The sequence below is a fragment of the Suricata suricatta genome, chromosome 10 (assembly GCF_006229205.1).
Source record: "Suricata suricatta isolate VVHF042 chromosome 10, meerkat_22Aug2017_6uvM2_HiC, whole genome shotgun sequence".
NCBI classification, from domain to species: Eukaryota; Metazoa; Chordata; class Mammalia; order Carnivora; family Herpestidae; genus Suricata; species Suricata suricatta.
In genome coordinates, this window is record NC_043709.1 from 102,550,116 (window position 1) to 102,566,156 (window position 16,041).

General features: G+C 36.4%; 1 protein-coding gene and 1 pseudogene across 9 annotated transcripts in view; one reads left to right on the top strand and one right to left on the bottom strand.

Moving 5' to 3' along the window:
* ERC1 (ELKS/RAB6-interacting/CAST family member 1) overlaps window positions 1-16,041 on the top strand; it is a 516,785-nt gene that overhangs the window by 239,328 nt on the left and 261,416 nt on the right. For all 9 annotated transcript variants that reach the window (XR_003914152.1, XM_029953456.1, XM_029953457.1 and 6 more), the window contains one exon: window positions 7,054-7,185. Coding sequence is in view for 8 of the 9 variants with exons in the window: in XM_029953456.1 (XP_029809316.1) it covers window positions 7,054-7,185 (132 nt within the window). In the remaining variant the exon portion in view is untranslated. The remainder of the gene's footprint in view (window positions 1-7,053; window positions 7,186-16,041) is intronic.
* The window catches only part of LOC115303938, a 26,329-nt pseudogene continuing 21,315 nt past the window's right edge, over window positions 11,028-16,041 (bottom strand).

The following is a 16,041-nucleotide window of genomic DNA, read 5'->3' on the forward strand; positions in this document are numbered from 1 at the left end:
TTTTAATTGCTGGGGTTTTTGTTTGGTTTGCCTTTGTTGTCCTTATTGAATATGTGATTTGAAGGGAAGTCTGTGGAGACTAGAGTCTTAGAGCTGCAGTGGTACGTAGTTGATGTCAGAGCCGATGACAAGAAGCAAAGTTCAGATGCGTCTGTTAGGGAATTAGTAGTACTGCTAGAGTCTGGTCTTCTTGTTAATTTGCCTTAAGTTATAGCTGTAATAGCTTTGGCCCTAATCTCATTCAACTATAGGAGTCTTCTCATTTAAGGATATGAAGAATTCTTTGGTAGCTTACCACTTCCTCTCTCCCTTTACCATTCCCCCAAAAAGTAGTCACACAGCCCCCTGCTTTGAACCCTGTATTCTGTAAATGAAGTGATCTTATTTGACCTTATTTGATAAGTGTAGTTGTCCTAGTAAGTAGGCTTCAGCACCTAATCTCATGGTAGGAAAACTAGTCTTTGTTAGTTTTGATGAGTGCAAACATAATTTATAGCAGTTGAAGTAAAATTCTGAAGATATTGTTCTCATTTTGAGTGATGCAAACTATTTAAAATGGTAAAGCATATTCCTTTCCTGTCTCCAGATGGCTTTTAAGTGAGTTAGTTGTCTGTGGTATATCAGTACATTCTAAATTTTGGGTTACCTAAATTGGTTAAATAGAGCGAAATTCCAAAGTAGAACAGGTGAATGAAATTGAAGTTTCTTTCTCTAGGTGGTTTTTCCTGCCACCCTGCCAATTTAATAGTTTTCTGAATAATGAGGGCTAGACAATTGACTAACTCCAAACAGTACAAATAATTCCTCTCTGTAATTTTAAATTAGACTGGATTTTTTTGTGCTAAATTTTGTGATTTTTTTCCCCCCTTAAGAGTAAAATAAATTATAATGAAAATTCATAAAGGAGCAGAAGTTTAAGAGGGCCTTTCATCAGTGAAGGCCAACAAGACCAGGAATACTTCATTCTCATAATTTCCTAGAAAATATGAGGACTAAACCTATTAATATTCTTTATTATATATAGCTATTTAAACATTTGCCTAGTAATTTTTACAGTTGACCCTTGATTGATTGACATATCACTGAGTATCCTTAGTACTGGACTACTAACAAGTTGGATTACTTTAATTTTTACCATAATCATAAGAAAATATTTTGTTAGAGGGGTGCTTGGGAGGCTCAGTCAGTTAAGCGTTCGACTTTGGCTCAGGTCATGACCTCACACAGTTGGTGTGTCCGAGCTCCTCATCAGGCTCTGTGCTGACGGCTCGGACTCTGTGTCTCCCTCTCTCTCTGCCCCTCTCCCATTCGCGCTCTCTCTTAGAAACAAGCGAACACTTTAAAAATTTATAAAACAAACATTTCGTTAGAACTCAATCCCATCATGAGTTATTCTGAATACTTTTTGACAAAATATTTTGCTGATAGCCAGTGGATATCCCAATTTTGTGAAGTCTCCTTAATATTTGTCTTTTACATTTTAGGTAGTCTAGTGTTAATTTGGTTCCATTTTAATATACTCTCATAGCAAGAGCTGTGTCTCTCCAGTGAGACCCTGTTACCTTAACAGGTATTCTCTCAAGCAGTTACGATAATCACTGTTTTCATGCCTCATTGCTTCATTTGATAATTCGGTTTTCTTACACTGAACATATCCTCTAGCATATGATAATCATCTTCCAAGATGGCCACAGATAATTGTTACCTTCTGGTGTTTGAGCCCTTGTATAGCCTCTCCTACATGTTGTGTCACGATTAGTCTGTGTGAACAATAGCAAATGCCAGAAGTGATAGTATGTGACTTCTGAAGCTAGATCATGGAAGACCTTGATGCGTCTGCCTTGTTCTCTTGGATCTGCAGCTATGAGGAAAGCCAGGCCATATCATAATGACACTCAGGCAGCCCTGTGGAGAAGAACAGAGGCCCCTTGCCAATAGCTATCATGACTTGCCAACCATATAAATGGAAGCAGAGGAATGAATCCTGACTGACGTCTTGACTGTTAACTCCATGAGAGACCAGAACTGTTAGGCTAAGCTGTTTTTGAGTTCCAGACCCACAGACACTGTATAAGATAAAAAGTTCTCACTGTTGTTTTAAGCTGCTATGTAGGTAAACAGCTAATACCAGGCACTTTATATCTTAGGTGTTAAAGTGATCTGTCATATGCTGAATTCTTTTTCTTTTAAACCCATAGTTTGGTTTTCTCCACTGGCAGAATAGTTGGTGCTGTTTGGATTTGGGCTTGGTGCTGTGTCTTAACACATATACTATTGGGGTATTTAAGTTTTAGTCATATTCAGAATATTAGCAGACCTTATTGCAATATTTTATCTCTTTTAAAAATGCCCTTATTTAGAATATACCATCATTACCTAACAACTAGAAAAAAATTTCTGATAATTTTGACCTGCTCTGCAAATTATTGGCATGAAGAAATTTAATTTTTGAATAAAAAACCAAGAAAGAGAGTGACTTAAAACTCATGTATATTTTTTCACCATTAGCACTATCTTGAGGTATGTTTGCCCAGACTATTCTTTTTCCATAGTAAATAGTTAGCCTATATGTTTAGAGTGTCCGCACCTTAAATAGTTACCACGTTTATAACTCTTTCCAGAAATTCTTGTATTTTTACTAATTTATTTGCAGTATGTGCTTCTCTTTTAACATATTTTTGAGTTTGATATTGAAATTTTTTCTGAACAATACCTGTTTATATCATTTACAGCATCAACTACTACTACATGGCCTACAATTAGCTGTGGTAGCCCTCAGCCTCATTCTTGTCCACACTGGATTCCTGCTCCCCTGAGACCAGCACTTCCACGTTTTTGGTTGTTTCTTCTGCCGTTTATTTTTACATTCCAAATGACATGCTTATACTGTTGTGTTCTTATTTTTCTTATTTGGATATTAGTTACCTACTGACTTCTTATCATGAATCATAAGGAATTAACCTTTTTATGCAAGTCATCGCACACTTCCCTCTTTCCATCTTTCTAATGTAGTTCTCAAGTTTTACATTATTATGTCTCAGGTACGTAGTATACTATGATTTCATTACCTTTAGTTTTTTCTCTCGATAATAATAACTTTTGGCTTTTAAAAATTTGTTTTATTTATTTATTTGTATACACATCACGTTTATTCCCAAATTCCTTTCTCCTACTATAACACTCCTCTTGATATTGCTACTGTTATAGAATACATCATCTCTTAATTGTTTACCTCATAATCTATTCATCCCTTGTTTTTTTCTTGGAAACACCTTTCCTTGAGTATCTGTCCTCTCCTCCAAATTGTAGTTGTCTAGGCATGTCATTACCCTCTAGGTTCCCTTCGCCACTCACTTCTGGTAGATCCCTTTCTTTCTGGATCCCATGTCTTCCTCTTTCTAGGTGTACTTCTTAAGTTTGATGGAGCACATTCCTGCTAGCTTTCTGAGAGAGTCTGTGATGTGAGGTAGATTCTTCTGTTATTTGAATGATAGCTTGGATGTAGAATTCTAGATCAGAAAGCATCTTGCCTCAGAGTTTTGAAGGTGTTACTTCAGTTGTCTTCTAGTTCCCTAATGTGTTTCCAATAGAAAATTCCAGTGCTTTACAATTTTTTAGTCTTTGTGGGTGATCATTTTTGGCCTTTCCAAACTTTTGAAAACCTTTTCTCTAGTATTCTAAACTTGAGAGAGAGAGAGAGAGAGAGAAAGAAAATAGTCTACATATAGAAAATGTATTTAATCTTCACTGAAAGTGTAACAACAAGGACAGTAATTATAAATATGATCTATCAGTGTGTTTAGGACTCCAGTATTTGTAGAACTGAAAGATTCTATTCATTTTTGGCATTGGGTCAATATTTCATTAAATGCCACAGATTCAAGGTGTGTAATTCAGTACAAAGGAAACTTCCTTGGTTTACCTTAGCAGATATGTGTTAAGATTCTGAAAATAAAGCTGGAGCCAGATTTAGCTCTCTAGATGGATTAAGTAGTTATGGACTTCGTTGATGTTGATGTTGAAGGTAGTGGGGGTATTTGCTGTCTTCACTCTCCTGTTACTACTGTGGTTTAATACATCTTCCTTATAGCAAATGGTTCCATACTTAGTTTTACATTGATTTTGGAAAGTATTTTAAGTTATGTAATTTATAATATTTCATGAATATTGTTTATCAGTTTTCTTCTTTTTATTTATGGTGTCTCTTGGCTTTTGTTGTTTGTCCTTATTATGTATGGACACAGATTTTGAGCAGGGCTTTATTTACCATGAAGTCCAGAAAACCTTTCCTTCCTTTTTAAAAACATTTTCTTAGGTTTATTTTGAGAGCGAGGGAGCAGGGGAAGGGCAGAGAGAGAAAGAGAGAGAGAGAGAGAGAGAGAGAGAGAGAGAGAGAGAGAGAGAGAGAGAGAGAATCCCAACCATGCTCCACACTGTTAGCACAGAGCCTGATGTGTGGTTCGAACTCACAAACCCTGAGATCATGACCTGAGCCAAAACCAAGAGTCAGAAGTTTAACCGACTGAGCCACCCAGGCATCCCTTCTGAAAAATTTTACTTAAAAAAAAAAAAAAGGTCTGGTACGCTGAACTCATCTCATCTGGTAGACTCTGATTTTCCTACTGGTTTTGATGAAACTTTCAATATGAAAACCTGCACTGATTATCTGCATTATGATAAATTATTAAGTATCCTCTCTCTAAAAAAGTTTTACCAGTAAAACTGCAAAGCTGTTTTTTAGCCCATGCAGAAATGCAGGTAAGCCTGTTTGAAATAGGTCCTGGGAAGTTCTTTGGGATACTTTAGGTTAGAATAACAGAAGCCTCTTGGGAGATCTTCAAAAGACAGTTTAAGAGTGAAGAATAGGGGCACCTGGGTGGCTCAGTCAGTTGAGTCTGACTTCGGCTCAGGTCATGATCTCATGGTTTGGTCTGTTAGTTTGAGCCCCATGTCAGGCTCTGTGCTGACAGTTTAGAGCCTGGAGCCTGCTTTGGATTCTCTGTCTCCCCCCCCTCTCTCTGCCCCTCCCCCAATTCATGCTCTGTCTCTCAAAAAAAAAAAAAAGTGAAGAATATAACTGACTGGACAAAAACATACTTCTGAGTTATTCACAACCAGTTGATAATGGGAAACATTAGTGTTTCTTTTTGCTTACAATTTATAATTCAAAATCCCATGTTACTACAAATAAAGTTATTCATTAGACATTTTGAGAGGACTGAACTCCCTGATCTGTCTCTTTATACATAATGCTTCTGTTACATTTCATTTTCTTTGAATCAAAAGAAACTACCTTGGCCTTTGTTTTTACTGGCATTTCACGTCCCCTGGCATTGTTTTAGGAACCTTTAGCTGTAGCTTCAACAGTTTTAGAAGCTGTACTCTGCTACTCATGGCAAGCCACCTGGAAGCATTAAGATTTTGAGAAAGAGCATTTTTTTGATATAGCTAAACTGCCCTGTATAACAGAACCTTACCAATGGGACCAAATCAGGATATTTTATAACATTTTCTACTAGAAGAATGAACACTTAAAAATAAATGAACATGGCATACATTACTGAAATGTGAATATTCTTTTAAAATCTGATTTATTTAGTTGAGAAAAAGAACAAAAGATTTGTCAGCCTTTTATTACAAAAGATGTTAAATAGTAAGATGCCATTCTTTTAGTGCCAGAAGAAAAATCTGACTTACCTTTGACAGATTTCAAATTCTGGATTTCTGAAGACAAAGTTATTAGAAGGACTTTCTGTGCCTTGTACTTACATGTTTTTTATTTTTATTTTTATTTTTATTTTTATTTTTATTTTTATTTTTTGAGAGAGAGAAAGAGAGACAGTGCGTGTGGGGGAGGGGCAGAGAGGCAGGGAGACACAGAATCTGAAACAGGCTCTAGGCTCTGAGCTGTCAGGATAGAGCTCAACGCAGGGCTGAAGCCCAGGAACTGTGAGATCATGACTTGAGCCGAAACCGGTCACTTAACTGACTGAGCCACCCAGGTGCCCCTGTTGCCGTGCACTTATAAAAGTGAACTACAGTCTAATTAAATCAGAGGTGCACACAAAAAGACAAAATCCTTTGATATCTTATACTGATGCAAGTATTCTGAAAGTTGAAGAATGTTTTAGTAACTCTTGTTCTTTTGTTTTTAATTTAATTGTATTAATAAAAGTTGGCACTTTATTTTTAATCTTTTGGTTCTAGAAGAATTTCAAGAGGAAATGCTTATTATCTGATGAATCTAATTCTTCATACTGGTTGACCTTTGCAACGTTTATCTTAAGATCTTTCCTTTCTTACGTGTTCTTAACATTGTGTAGTATTTTGTCTTTCTGATAGAAATCCATATTTACCTTCCCAAGAGTTAATTTTTTAGCTTATTTAGAATATCAAGGCTAGTGGGAATTGGTTGGCTAATGAAATTACTCATCCTTAGCCAGATCACTTATATTCAGTTATCATTTTTCATTTTCTGATAAGAAATTAAGAGAAAACTTGTCTTGAAATCATTAGGAACCATCACTTTCTTTTTCATTTCTTTTTTTCCTAAATTAGTTTGCTAACAAGTCTATATGCAGAATATAATCTGAAAACTCATGCTGTTTATCTAACTTCTTCATCTAGGCTGAACTTTGCAGGGAGAGACAATGTTTAGGTGTTGAGTCTTACTACTTAGACTTCATCAAAGCTGGCTTGAAGCCCAGTTTACAGAGTAGTTCAGAAACAGCTTTGTGTTTTTAATTTATCAAGCCCTTGCTGCGTATGCTGCTTAACATGGTTTTATTCTCTGTGTTAAAGAGAACAAATCCATCACAAGTTTCTCTTGCTTAACTAACTTGATGCTTTCTTTGCTCTTAATAATATACTTCTTCAACCTTCTATTATACTTCTTTTCTTCCCTTGTTCTTTCCTCTGTGAAGATCTCTTTCTGGCTTGGATTTACTTCTGAAGGGAAGAATATTTAATGAGCAAATAGCTCTTTCTTGATAAATAGGCTCTCCTTGGGTTAACTGATTAGTCTACTTCACCTGGTCTTCCATCATTTTCCAGGACAGTCTCCGTAAGAAGGATGACAGGATTGAAGAGCTGGAAGAAGCACTAAGAGAAAGTGTACAGATAACTGCAGAGCGAGAAATGGTGCTAGCACAAGAGGAGTCAGCCAGGACCAGTGCTGAAAAACAGGTCTGCAATTTTATACAGTTACTGGCAATGCTGCTGGTTAAACAAAAGGTAAAACCCAACCAGTATAGTTTAGGCAAACTCTGCGTATGTTTACAGAGTTTCAAAAGCACTTCATCAGGTATAACTATTTAGACTTAAATAAGAATGGAAAAATTCTTATGTTTGCATAACACTTGGCTCATGTTAATTGACTCATGCTAAAAATCCCTGCATTCATAATTTGGGACTTATTTCACATATATTTAGTATATCTTCATGTATCTGGGGAGATTTAAATGGAACTTGTCTATTTGTCGCAAGACTGGTCACAATTCTACTTTTAAATTGAATGGGAAAACAAAAACATATCTGAGTTAAAATGTTAATTTTATAAATAGGCAAATAGCTTATTTATACCCTGCCTTGTTTCAAAGAGCAGTTAAAATTATAACAAGTTAAGGTTAATAGCAAGTATGAAGGACATAGATGTGACACATGAGACTAACAAATCAACATGTCTCAATCCTGAGGTGAGAGTTGTTAAACCCTTAACTCTTAACCCTTAACTCTTGTTAAAGAGTTCTACTGTTGGTGTGTGTGGTCTTTGCTTTATATATTTTTATACATCTTTTAGATCCCTGTGCAGTAGCTTTTAAGTTTTTTGTTAGGAGGAATAACTAAAGATGGGAAATGTGGATGGAATAATTGTTTTAACAAGTGAAGGCTCAAATACCAGTTTCCATTTTGAGAGTATGAATAAAGGTTTTGAGTCTCCCTTATACAAAGATTCATGGCATTTAATTCTTTTAGTTATTGCCTCCTTTCCATTTCTTTGTTGGAGAAATATCCATGGTAAAAAGAGTGCATTGAGAATGTAACTGAATCTTTAGGGAACCCCTATGATGAGACCACCAGTGGTCTTGGGTACTGTTGCACAGCAAAGAAGATGCGTTCTCAACGCAGGCATGCTGTTGTGTGGGCTGAAAGGAGGTCCTTTCATAACTGTCAGTATGAGGCTATGTTTTCTTTAGTGCTAAGAATAAGAAAGAGAGACAAACTGATATTTGTTAGCAGAGATGGACCTTTTCATGTCTTTCAGTACCTTGTTCCTTGTGCATTTCTAATTTGAATATTTCGTCACATACAGTTAAGTAGAGCTTGGATAGTGGAGAGTTTCAAAGAAGTAATGGTGACAGTGTTTGTTCCAGGGTGAAGAGGTATTTTCTTTTATTGATTTTTACCTTTTGTACATTCTTACCTTTATTTTGAAAAGGTCCCCATTGTTTTTCTTCCTGTAAAGATTTTTTTCACCTTAGGGATCATTATTTAATGACAAGTCTTACATATTGAGGATCATAGAAATGCTAGCAATTAATAATACATCATCTCATTATGGCATACAAACTGGTATGTGTTTTTTTTAAATGTATTATAGTGTGAACTATTATAATTTGCTTTTTGGGGGTAGATTTATTTATATATTTACGTGTTTTCGTATTTATTTAAAATAGACTTATTTTAGATCAGTTTATTTTTTTCTTAGTTGACAGAAAACTTGAACAGAAAGTTCATGGAATTCCCATATAGCCCTTCTCCCACTTTAGTTTTTCCTGGTGTTAACATTTATTAAAATGGATGAGCCAGTATTGAAACATTATTAATAGTCCATAGCTTACATTTTGGTTCGCTCTTCACCTTGTACAGTTCTCTGGGTTTTGCCGAATGTATGAAGTCATGTATTCACCATTACAGTATCATACAGAAGAGTTCTACTGCCCTAAATGTCCCCTGTGCTTATTCATCCTTCCTCCATCTCCGTAATCCTTGATCTTTTTCCTGTCTCTCTACTTTTTCCTCTTCCAGAATGTCGATATAGTTGGAAACACAGTTTGTAGCCTTTTCAGACTGGCTTCTTCGATTTAGCCTCTGCATTTAAGGTTCTTCTTTGTCTTTTTATGGCCTGATAGCTCATTTTGTTTTATTTCTGAATACTGTTTCTTTGTATAGACATGCCACAATATGTTTATTTTTTCACCTATTGAAGAACATCAGGATTGTTTCCAGTGTTTGGCAGGTATGAATAAAGCTTCTATAAACACTTATGTGTAGGTTTTGTATGGACGTAAATTATCAACTCAATTAGGTAAATACCTGGGAATGGCTGAATTCTATGCTAAGACTATATTTAGCTTTGTGAGAAACTGTGAAAGTGTCTTCCAAAGTGGCTATGTATAATTTGCTTTTAATTGCATGCTTTTTTCTTTCTCTCCTTCCTGTTTATCTTTTTTTCCACCCTACCATTCTGCTACTCACTGCCTATGGAAGCTGTTGAGTGAAACATTGCATGAGACCAGTCATTTGGGCTTTAAGTGGTTTAAGGTATGAAGAAGAGCTTTTATGTTTGTATTTCTGAGGTCATATAACCTTCTCCACTGTCCCTTCCTGCTGTCATCTTCTGCTCTTTAACTTTTATCTTTTTCTGTCTTCCAATTCTGCTGTGAATTTTATTTGTATGTATTAATTATATATACCAGAGTAATCTAGAAATATTCATTTGAAATAAATGGGTAAAGTTTGTTTGTTTGTTTGTTTGTTTGTTTTGGCTAAGAACATTACTATTATCTTACGCAGATCCAAAAATTATCTGTCTCTTAAATTTAGCCTTTGAGATGAAATAACTCTCTCTATTAGAAGGAGGATATCTGCATCTTTTGATTTCTTAAAGAGCAAACTCAGATTGTTTGGGAACTATCTTTCTTATTAAAATAAAATATAGAGCCTTTTAAAGTTTGAGAGGGAAAAAAGTGTCAAAGGAAAACATTTCTTCTTACGGGATCCCCTTACAGTTTTTTAAATTCCCAGTATGTGAAACCATGCCCCAAAGTATAAAGAAGTTGTGATAATGTTGTATAATGAACCAGTGAAGGAAGATGTCCTGTAACCTGTGTTGGCAAATGGAGAGATGAAAGTGAATATAATCCCATCGAAGGAAACCTAAGGGCTCCTTTTACTTTTGCTTTGCATTTTCTTTTCCTGAAACTTCTCTCTGCTTAAGTTTTAGCAGGTTTTGTGTTTTGCTGAATATGAGAGTCCATTTTCTTAAAATGAGAATAGAGTAATATTGGCTCTCTTTAGTCTTATAATTGTGAGGAGGTAGGGGGAAATATCTTTGGTTCAGCAATGCTGCTATAAGCTTAAATTTTTGAAATGCTTTTTTTTTATCTTGAAAAGAATGCTTTAAATATCTTTACTAAGATTAAGTTTATTTTTTGAAGAAGTCTTTTGCAACTACATTGCTAACCAAGGATTTTTAAAACCCCTCTAAAATAATAAGTCATTTTCTTGTGGCTCAGTGGGCTGGATTTGTATGTTCCTAATGAGTATTTGTTAATATTTTGAGGGATAAAGATATTCTCTCAATATAACTAACATTGACACATGAGTTCTGACTTTTGTCAGATTTTTAGGATTATATCTTAAAATTTTTCCCCCAGGTTATGCATTCCAATAATTAAAACAAAATTTGAACAACAAAAAATGACACTCTTAATTTTACTGCATTTTATAGCCTACAGGATACCTTGGGGCCAGCTTGGTTTTTACTTTGGATTTCACGGGTGTCCTGTCCAGCTTATTCCTTCAACATGCAAGTTCTTTTCCTTTCCTGCCAGCTTAGGCAGGTAGGTGGGAGAGACAGGCTTGGCCTTCACAGTCATTAGTTCTTGATTCTTTATTGTGAAAATGGGCAGTGTAGTTGTTTATACTCTATCAAGTTTCTTTGTATCTTACAAAATTAAATAGCTAAGTAAAGTAAAATAAGAAGGCACTGCTTGTGGAATGTGCAGTGTCACATGCTTTCTTCATTATGATTCATTTGCTTGCTTCTCCTGTTCCATTGTTTCTTTTGAAGGCAGTGGATTTTTTCTTGTGTCCTGTCATCTTCAGTTTTGACTTAATCAAATTTCTTATCCTCAGTCATGTCTGGTTTGTCACACACAGTTGTGGAGGAAGTGGAGTGAGGTACATGACTTGAGTGGGGCCCAGTCTGCAATTGGGAACTGTCAAGTGTCACATCTTTTTTTTTTTTTTTTTTTTAAATTCTTAAAGATGTATTAAATTCCCTATTGGTTTCAGATCTATTCAGTCAGGTACACAGCATTTATCACCATGATACCCAAATACTTTCTCAGACAGAACAGTTGCTACTACTGAAGCGTCACAGGGAACTGGGTAGCCTAGAGAAGATGATGTATGCTAATCAAACTGTAATCTTCAATCTTTTCCATTGCCTTCTTAACTTTTAGCTATTCCCAGAGTTGACAGTTTATTCTTTGGTCATATAAACATAGTCTTGTACTGGTCTGAATATTTATAGTAAATTATATTTCTCATTTTTTAAATTACATGGCAGTAGTGCTCAGAAAATAAAATAATAACCCTTTTACTTCTGCTGCCCTTTCTACAAACATTTATTGAATACCTTCTAGTTTTCTAGATGCTACAGTAAACCCTGTAAATAAAAAGGTAATAAAGATAGCCTCTTCCTCAAGAAGTTGATAGTTTATTTGGAAAGACTAAAGAATGGACCTATAATTATGGTTCAGTTTGATAAGTGCCATGGTAATGATCCGAATAAGAAGAGTAGGGATAGGCATGTAATCCAGATCGGAGAGATCCATAGAAGGCTTCCTGGAGGAGCTGGCCAGTTCATGAGTTGAGTCTTAAAAAGTAAGAACCAAGCAAAAAAGAGGTGGAAGGGTATTCACCGCATTCCATGCAGAAGGATCAGCATGTGTGAAAGCTGGAAGTTTTCAAGAAACTGTAGATAGTGGTTAGTAGCTATAATTTAGGATAAATATGTATGGCATGATCTGTGGGAGCGAGGTCTGCAGAGGGATAGGGATGTGCCTGCCATCTTATGCGTAAGCACATTTAATCTTATGTTGTATTCCAGCATTTCATTTTATGTTCAAGACAGTGGAGAACTATTGAAGGAATTTAAACAGATAATATTTCTTCATGGGTGTGCTTGCTCATTCATTCATTCAACAGATCGGTAGATCTTTATTGAATATACAGTGGTGCTGTGGTAGTCTGGAGTGATATATTGTGATGAATAAAGCAGCTATGGTCTCTTCGTAAGAGACCTTACAGTCTGCAGAGGAGTACAGACCCTAAACCAATAAAAAAAACCCCATTTAATTATAAGTTATCACAAAGTGCTCTAAGAATAGGAATAGGTTTTCTGTAAAGGTAATAATTTGGTGGCATTTGTAGTGGTTAGAACCTGTTTTTGATTGAGTGCTCAGGGAGCATTCATTCTCTGAGAAAGTAACATTTAACCTGGATTTTTTCTTTCTTTCTTTTTTTTTTTTTGAGAGGGAGAGAGAAGGAGCAAGTGTGCAAGGGACAGGCGGTGGGGAGAGGAGCAGGGCTTACCTGATGCGAGGCTAGAGCTTACCCCCATATGGGACTTGAACTCGTGAACCGTGAGATCATGACCTGAACCGAAGTCATATGCTTAACCAGTTGAGCCACCCAGGCACCCTAACCTGTGCCTTGAAGGATGAGAAGCCTGCCATGTGAATATTGGGGAGGAATCAGTGTTTGTGACAGCAGGAAGGTGGAAAGAATTTGACGTGTGAGGACAACTGGCATGACTGGGGGTGGGAGCAGTGCAAGGTATGCAAGGCCTTATGTAAGTGCTGTTTAGAAGTTTGTGGTTATTTGTTCTTAGAATGGTGGAAGACATTAAAGAAATTTAATCAGTGAACGACATTCTCTGATTTGTGGTTTGGTTTTTTTTAAGAAATTAAAAAAATTTTTTTTAATGTGTATTTATTTTTGAGAGAGAGAAACAGAGTGCAAGCGGGGAGAGGGGTTGCAGAGAGAGAGAGGGAGACAGAACCTGAAGGAGGCTCCAGGCTCTGAGATGTCAGCACAGAGACCGACGTGGGGCTTGAACACACTAACTGTGAGATTATGACCTGAGCCAAAGTCTGAAGCTTAACCAACTGAGCCACCCAGGCACCCCTTAAAGAAATTTTTAAAGTTTATTTATTGAGAGAGAGAGAATGCAGGTGAGTACATGCAAGTTGGGGAGGGGCAGAGAGGGAAAGAGATAGAATCCCAAGCAGGTTCCACAATGTCAGTGCACAGCTCGATGTGAAGCTTGAACCCATGAACTGTGAGGTCATAACCTAAGCTGAAATCATGAGCCAGACACTTAACCAGGTGAGCAACCCAGGTGCCCCTGTTTTGTGTTTTTAAAAGATCATCTGGCTGCTAGTTCGAAAATGGATTCAACAAGGCTGAGTGGAAGTAAGAAGATAAGATGAATTGTGAAGAGTAGCCTGGGCCAGAGGTCTACAAACTGAGTGTACACATAGACCTGGAGATCCATGAACATTTTCCAAAAGGGAGCATGGGCACAGGTCTTCAGCTTCTAAACATACTTTTCCTTCAAATTGATCTGCCTAAGAAGGCACCTAAGACGTGCAGATTCTCCTTTTTCCACTTCTCTTTTTCACAGTGCACATTTCTCACTTTACAATAGGCACACATCTCCTGAATACTAATATTCTGTATTCCTCTAGAAAGGAAAAAACCCTCTGGAACAGTAACAAATGGATAATTCTGGATATTGTTGTTAAAAAAATGGATCAGAAAAGTCAGGGGGCGCCTGGGTGGCTCAGTTGGATAAGCATCCAATTTTGGCTCAGGTCATGATCTCACAGTTGATGGGTTTGAGCCCCACGTCGGGCTCTGTGCTGACAGCTCAGAGCTTGGAGCCTGCTTCAGATTCTGTGTTTCTCTCTCTCTGCCCCTCCCCTGCTTGCGTGCTCTCTCTCTCTCTCTCTCTCTCAAAAATAAATACATGTTAAAAAAAAAACCCTTCAGATTGTTTATAATTCTTTGTTACCAATAAAACTGAAAGATAACCTAATATAGTTGCCAGCTGATAGATAATTACAAATAATTTTTAATGATAGGCTAATATATGATTTGGGGCATGTAATTCTGAAGAAGTGCAAAATATTGAGATATATTGCTATAACAAAAAGCTCCTTCCATTTCTGTCTATTTATTTATAAAGGTTTCTTGGTGCTTATGCCTATGAAAATGAAACAGACAATAGAATTGATACCAAACCCTGGGTCTTTCTAGCAATAAGTAATATTCATCAAAGAATATCTAAACTAGTAAAATAAAAGTTTCATTAATTTCATTAGGTAAATGTTTAATCATAAGATACATTTTTAATAAAATTTTTCTTCTTATATTTAATAATATTCTTTCAAAATATCAAGTAAGTATATTTCTATTGCTTCTGTTTTATTAGGAATTGTGATGATAATTCAATTTGAAAGAATTTACTAATAGATTGATGATCACAGGAAATTTTGTAAATAAGTTTAAATTTATGTATATATCTTTGATGCAGAAAAGTAAGAGAGGATCTATACAAAAGGTCTAGCATAAAATAAATTATATCAGTATAAAATTTTAGAAAGAAATAGAACAGAAACATAAGTTCAGAGAGGAGAAAAACGTACAATTTTTAATTATTTAAGAACCATTTGTCTCTACAGTTAGTTTTAAAATAGATAAAAGATATCAAGTCTCTATAGTATTTACATTGAATTGGATACATTCTTTTTTTGAAAAGAGTGAAACTTCATTTTTTTCTTATTAAATAGTTTATTGTCAAATTGGTTTCCCATATAACACCAGTACTCTTCCCCACAAGTGCCCTCCTCCATTACCACAACCTCTTTTTCCCTTCCCCCTTCAACCCTCAGCTCATTTTCAGTATTCAATAGTCTCTCAGGTTTGCGTCCCTCTCTCTCCCCAACTCTCTTTTCCTCTTCCCCTCCCCATGGTCCTCCATTAGGTTTCTCCTGTTCTCCTGTTAGACCTATGAGTGCAAACATATGTTATCTGTCCTTCTCTGCCTGGCTTACTTCGCTTAGCATGACACCCTCGAGATCCATCCACTTTGCTACAAATGGCCATATTTTTTTCATTCTCATTGCCATGTAATACTCCATTGTGTATATATATATATATATATATATATACACCACATCTTCTTGATCCACTCATCAGTTGATGGACATTTAGGCTCTTTCTATGATTTGGCTATTGTTGACAATACTGCTATGAACATTGGGGTACATGTGCCCCTATGCATCAGCACTTCTGTTTCCCTTGGGTAGATCCCTAGCAGTGCTGGGTCATAGGGGAGTTCTACTGATAGTTTTTTGAGGAACCACCACACTGTTTTCCAGAGTGGTGTACCAGTTTACATTCCCACCAACAGTGTAGGAGGGTGTCCATCTCTCCATACCCTTGCCAGCATCTATAGTCTCTTGATTTGTTCATTTTAGCCACTCTGACTGGTGTGAGGTGGTATCTCAGTGTGGTTTTGATTTGTGTTTCCCTGATGATGAGTGATGCTGAGCATCATTTCATGTACCTGTAGGCCATCTGGATGTCCTCTTTGGAGAAGTGTCTGTTTATGTCTTCTGCCCATTTCTTCACTGGGTTATTTGTTTTTCGGGTGTGGAGTTTGGTGAGTTCCTTGTAGATTTTGGATACTAGCCCTTTATCTGACATGTCATTTGCAACTATCTTTTACCATTCCGTCAGTTGCCTATTAGTTTTCTTGACTGTTTCCTTTGCAGTGCAGAAGCTTTTTATCTTGATGAGGTCCCAGTAGTTCATTTTTGCTTTCATTGCCCTTGCCTTTGGGGATGTGTTGAGTAGGAAATTGCTGCGGTTGAGGTCAAGGAGGTTGTTTCCTACTTTCTCCTCGAGGGTTTTGATGGTTTCCCGTCTCACATTGAGGTCCTTCAGCCATTTTGAGTTTATTTT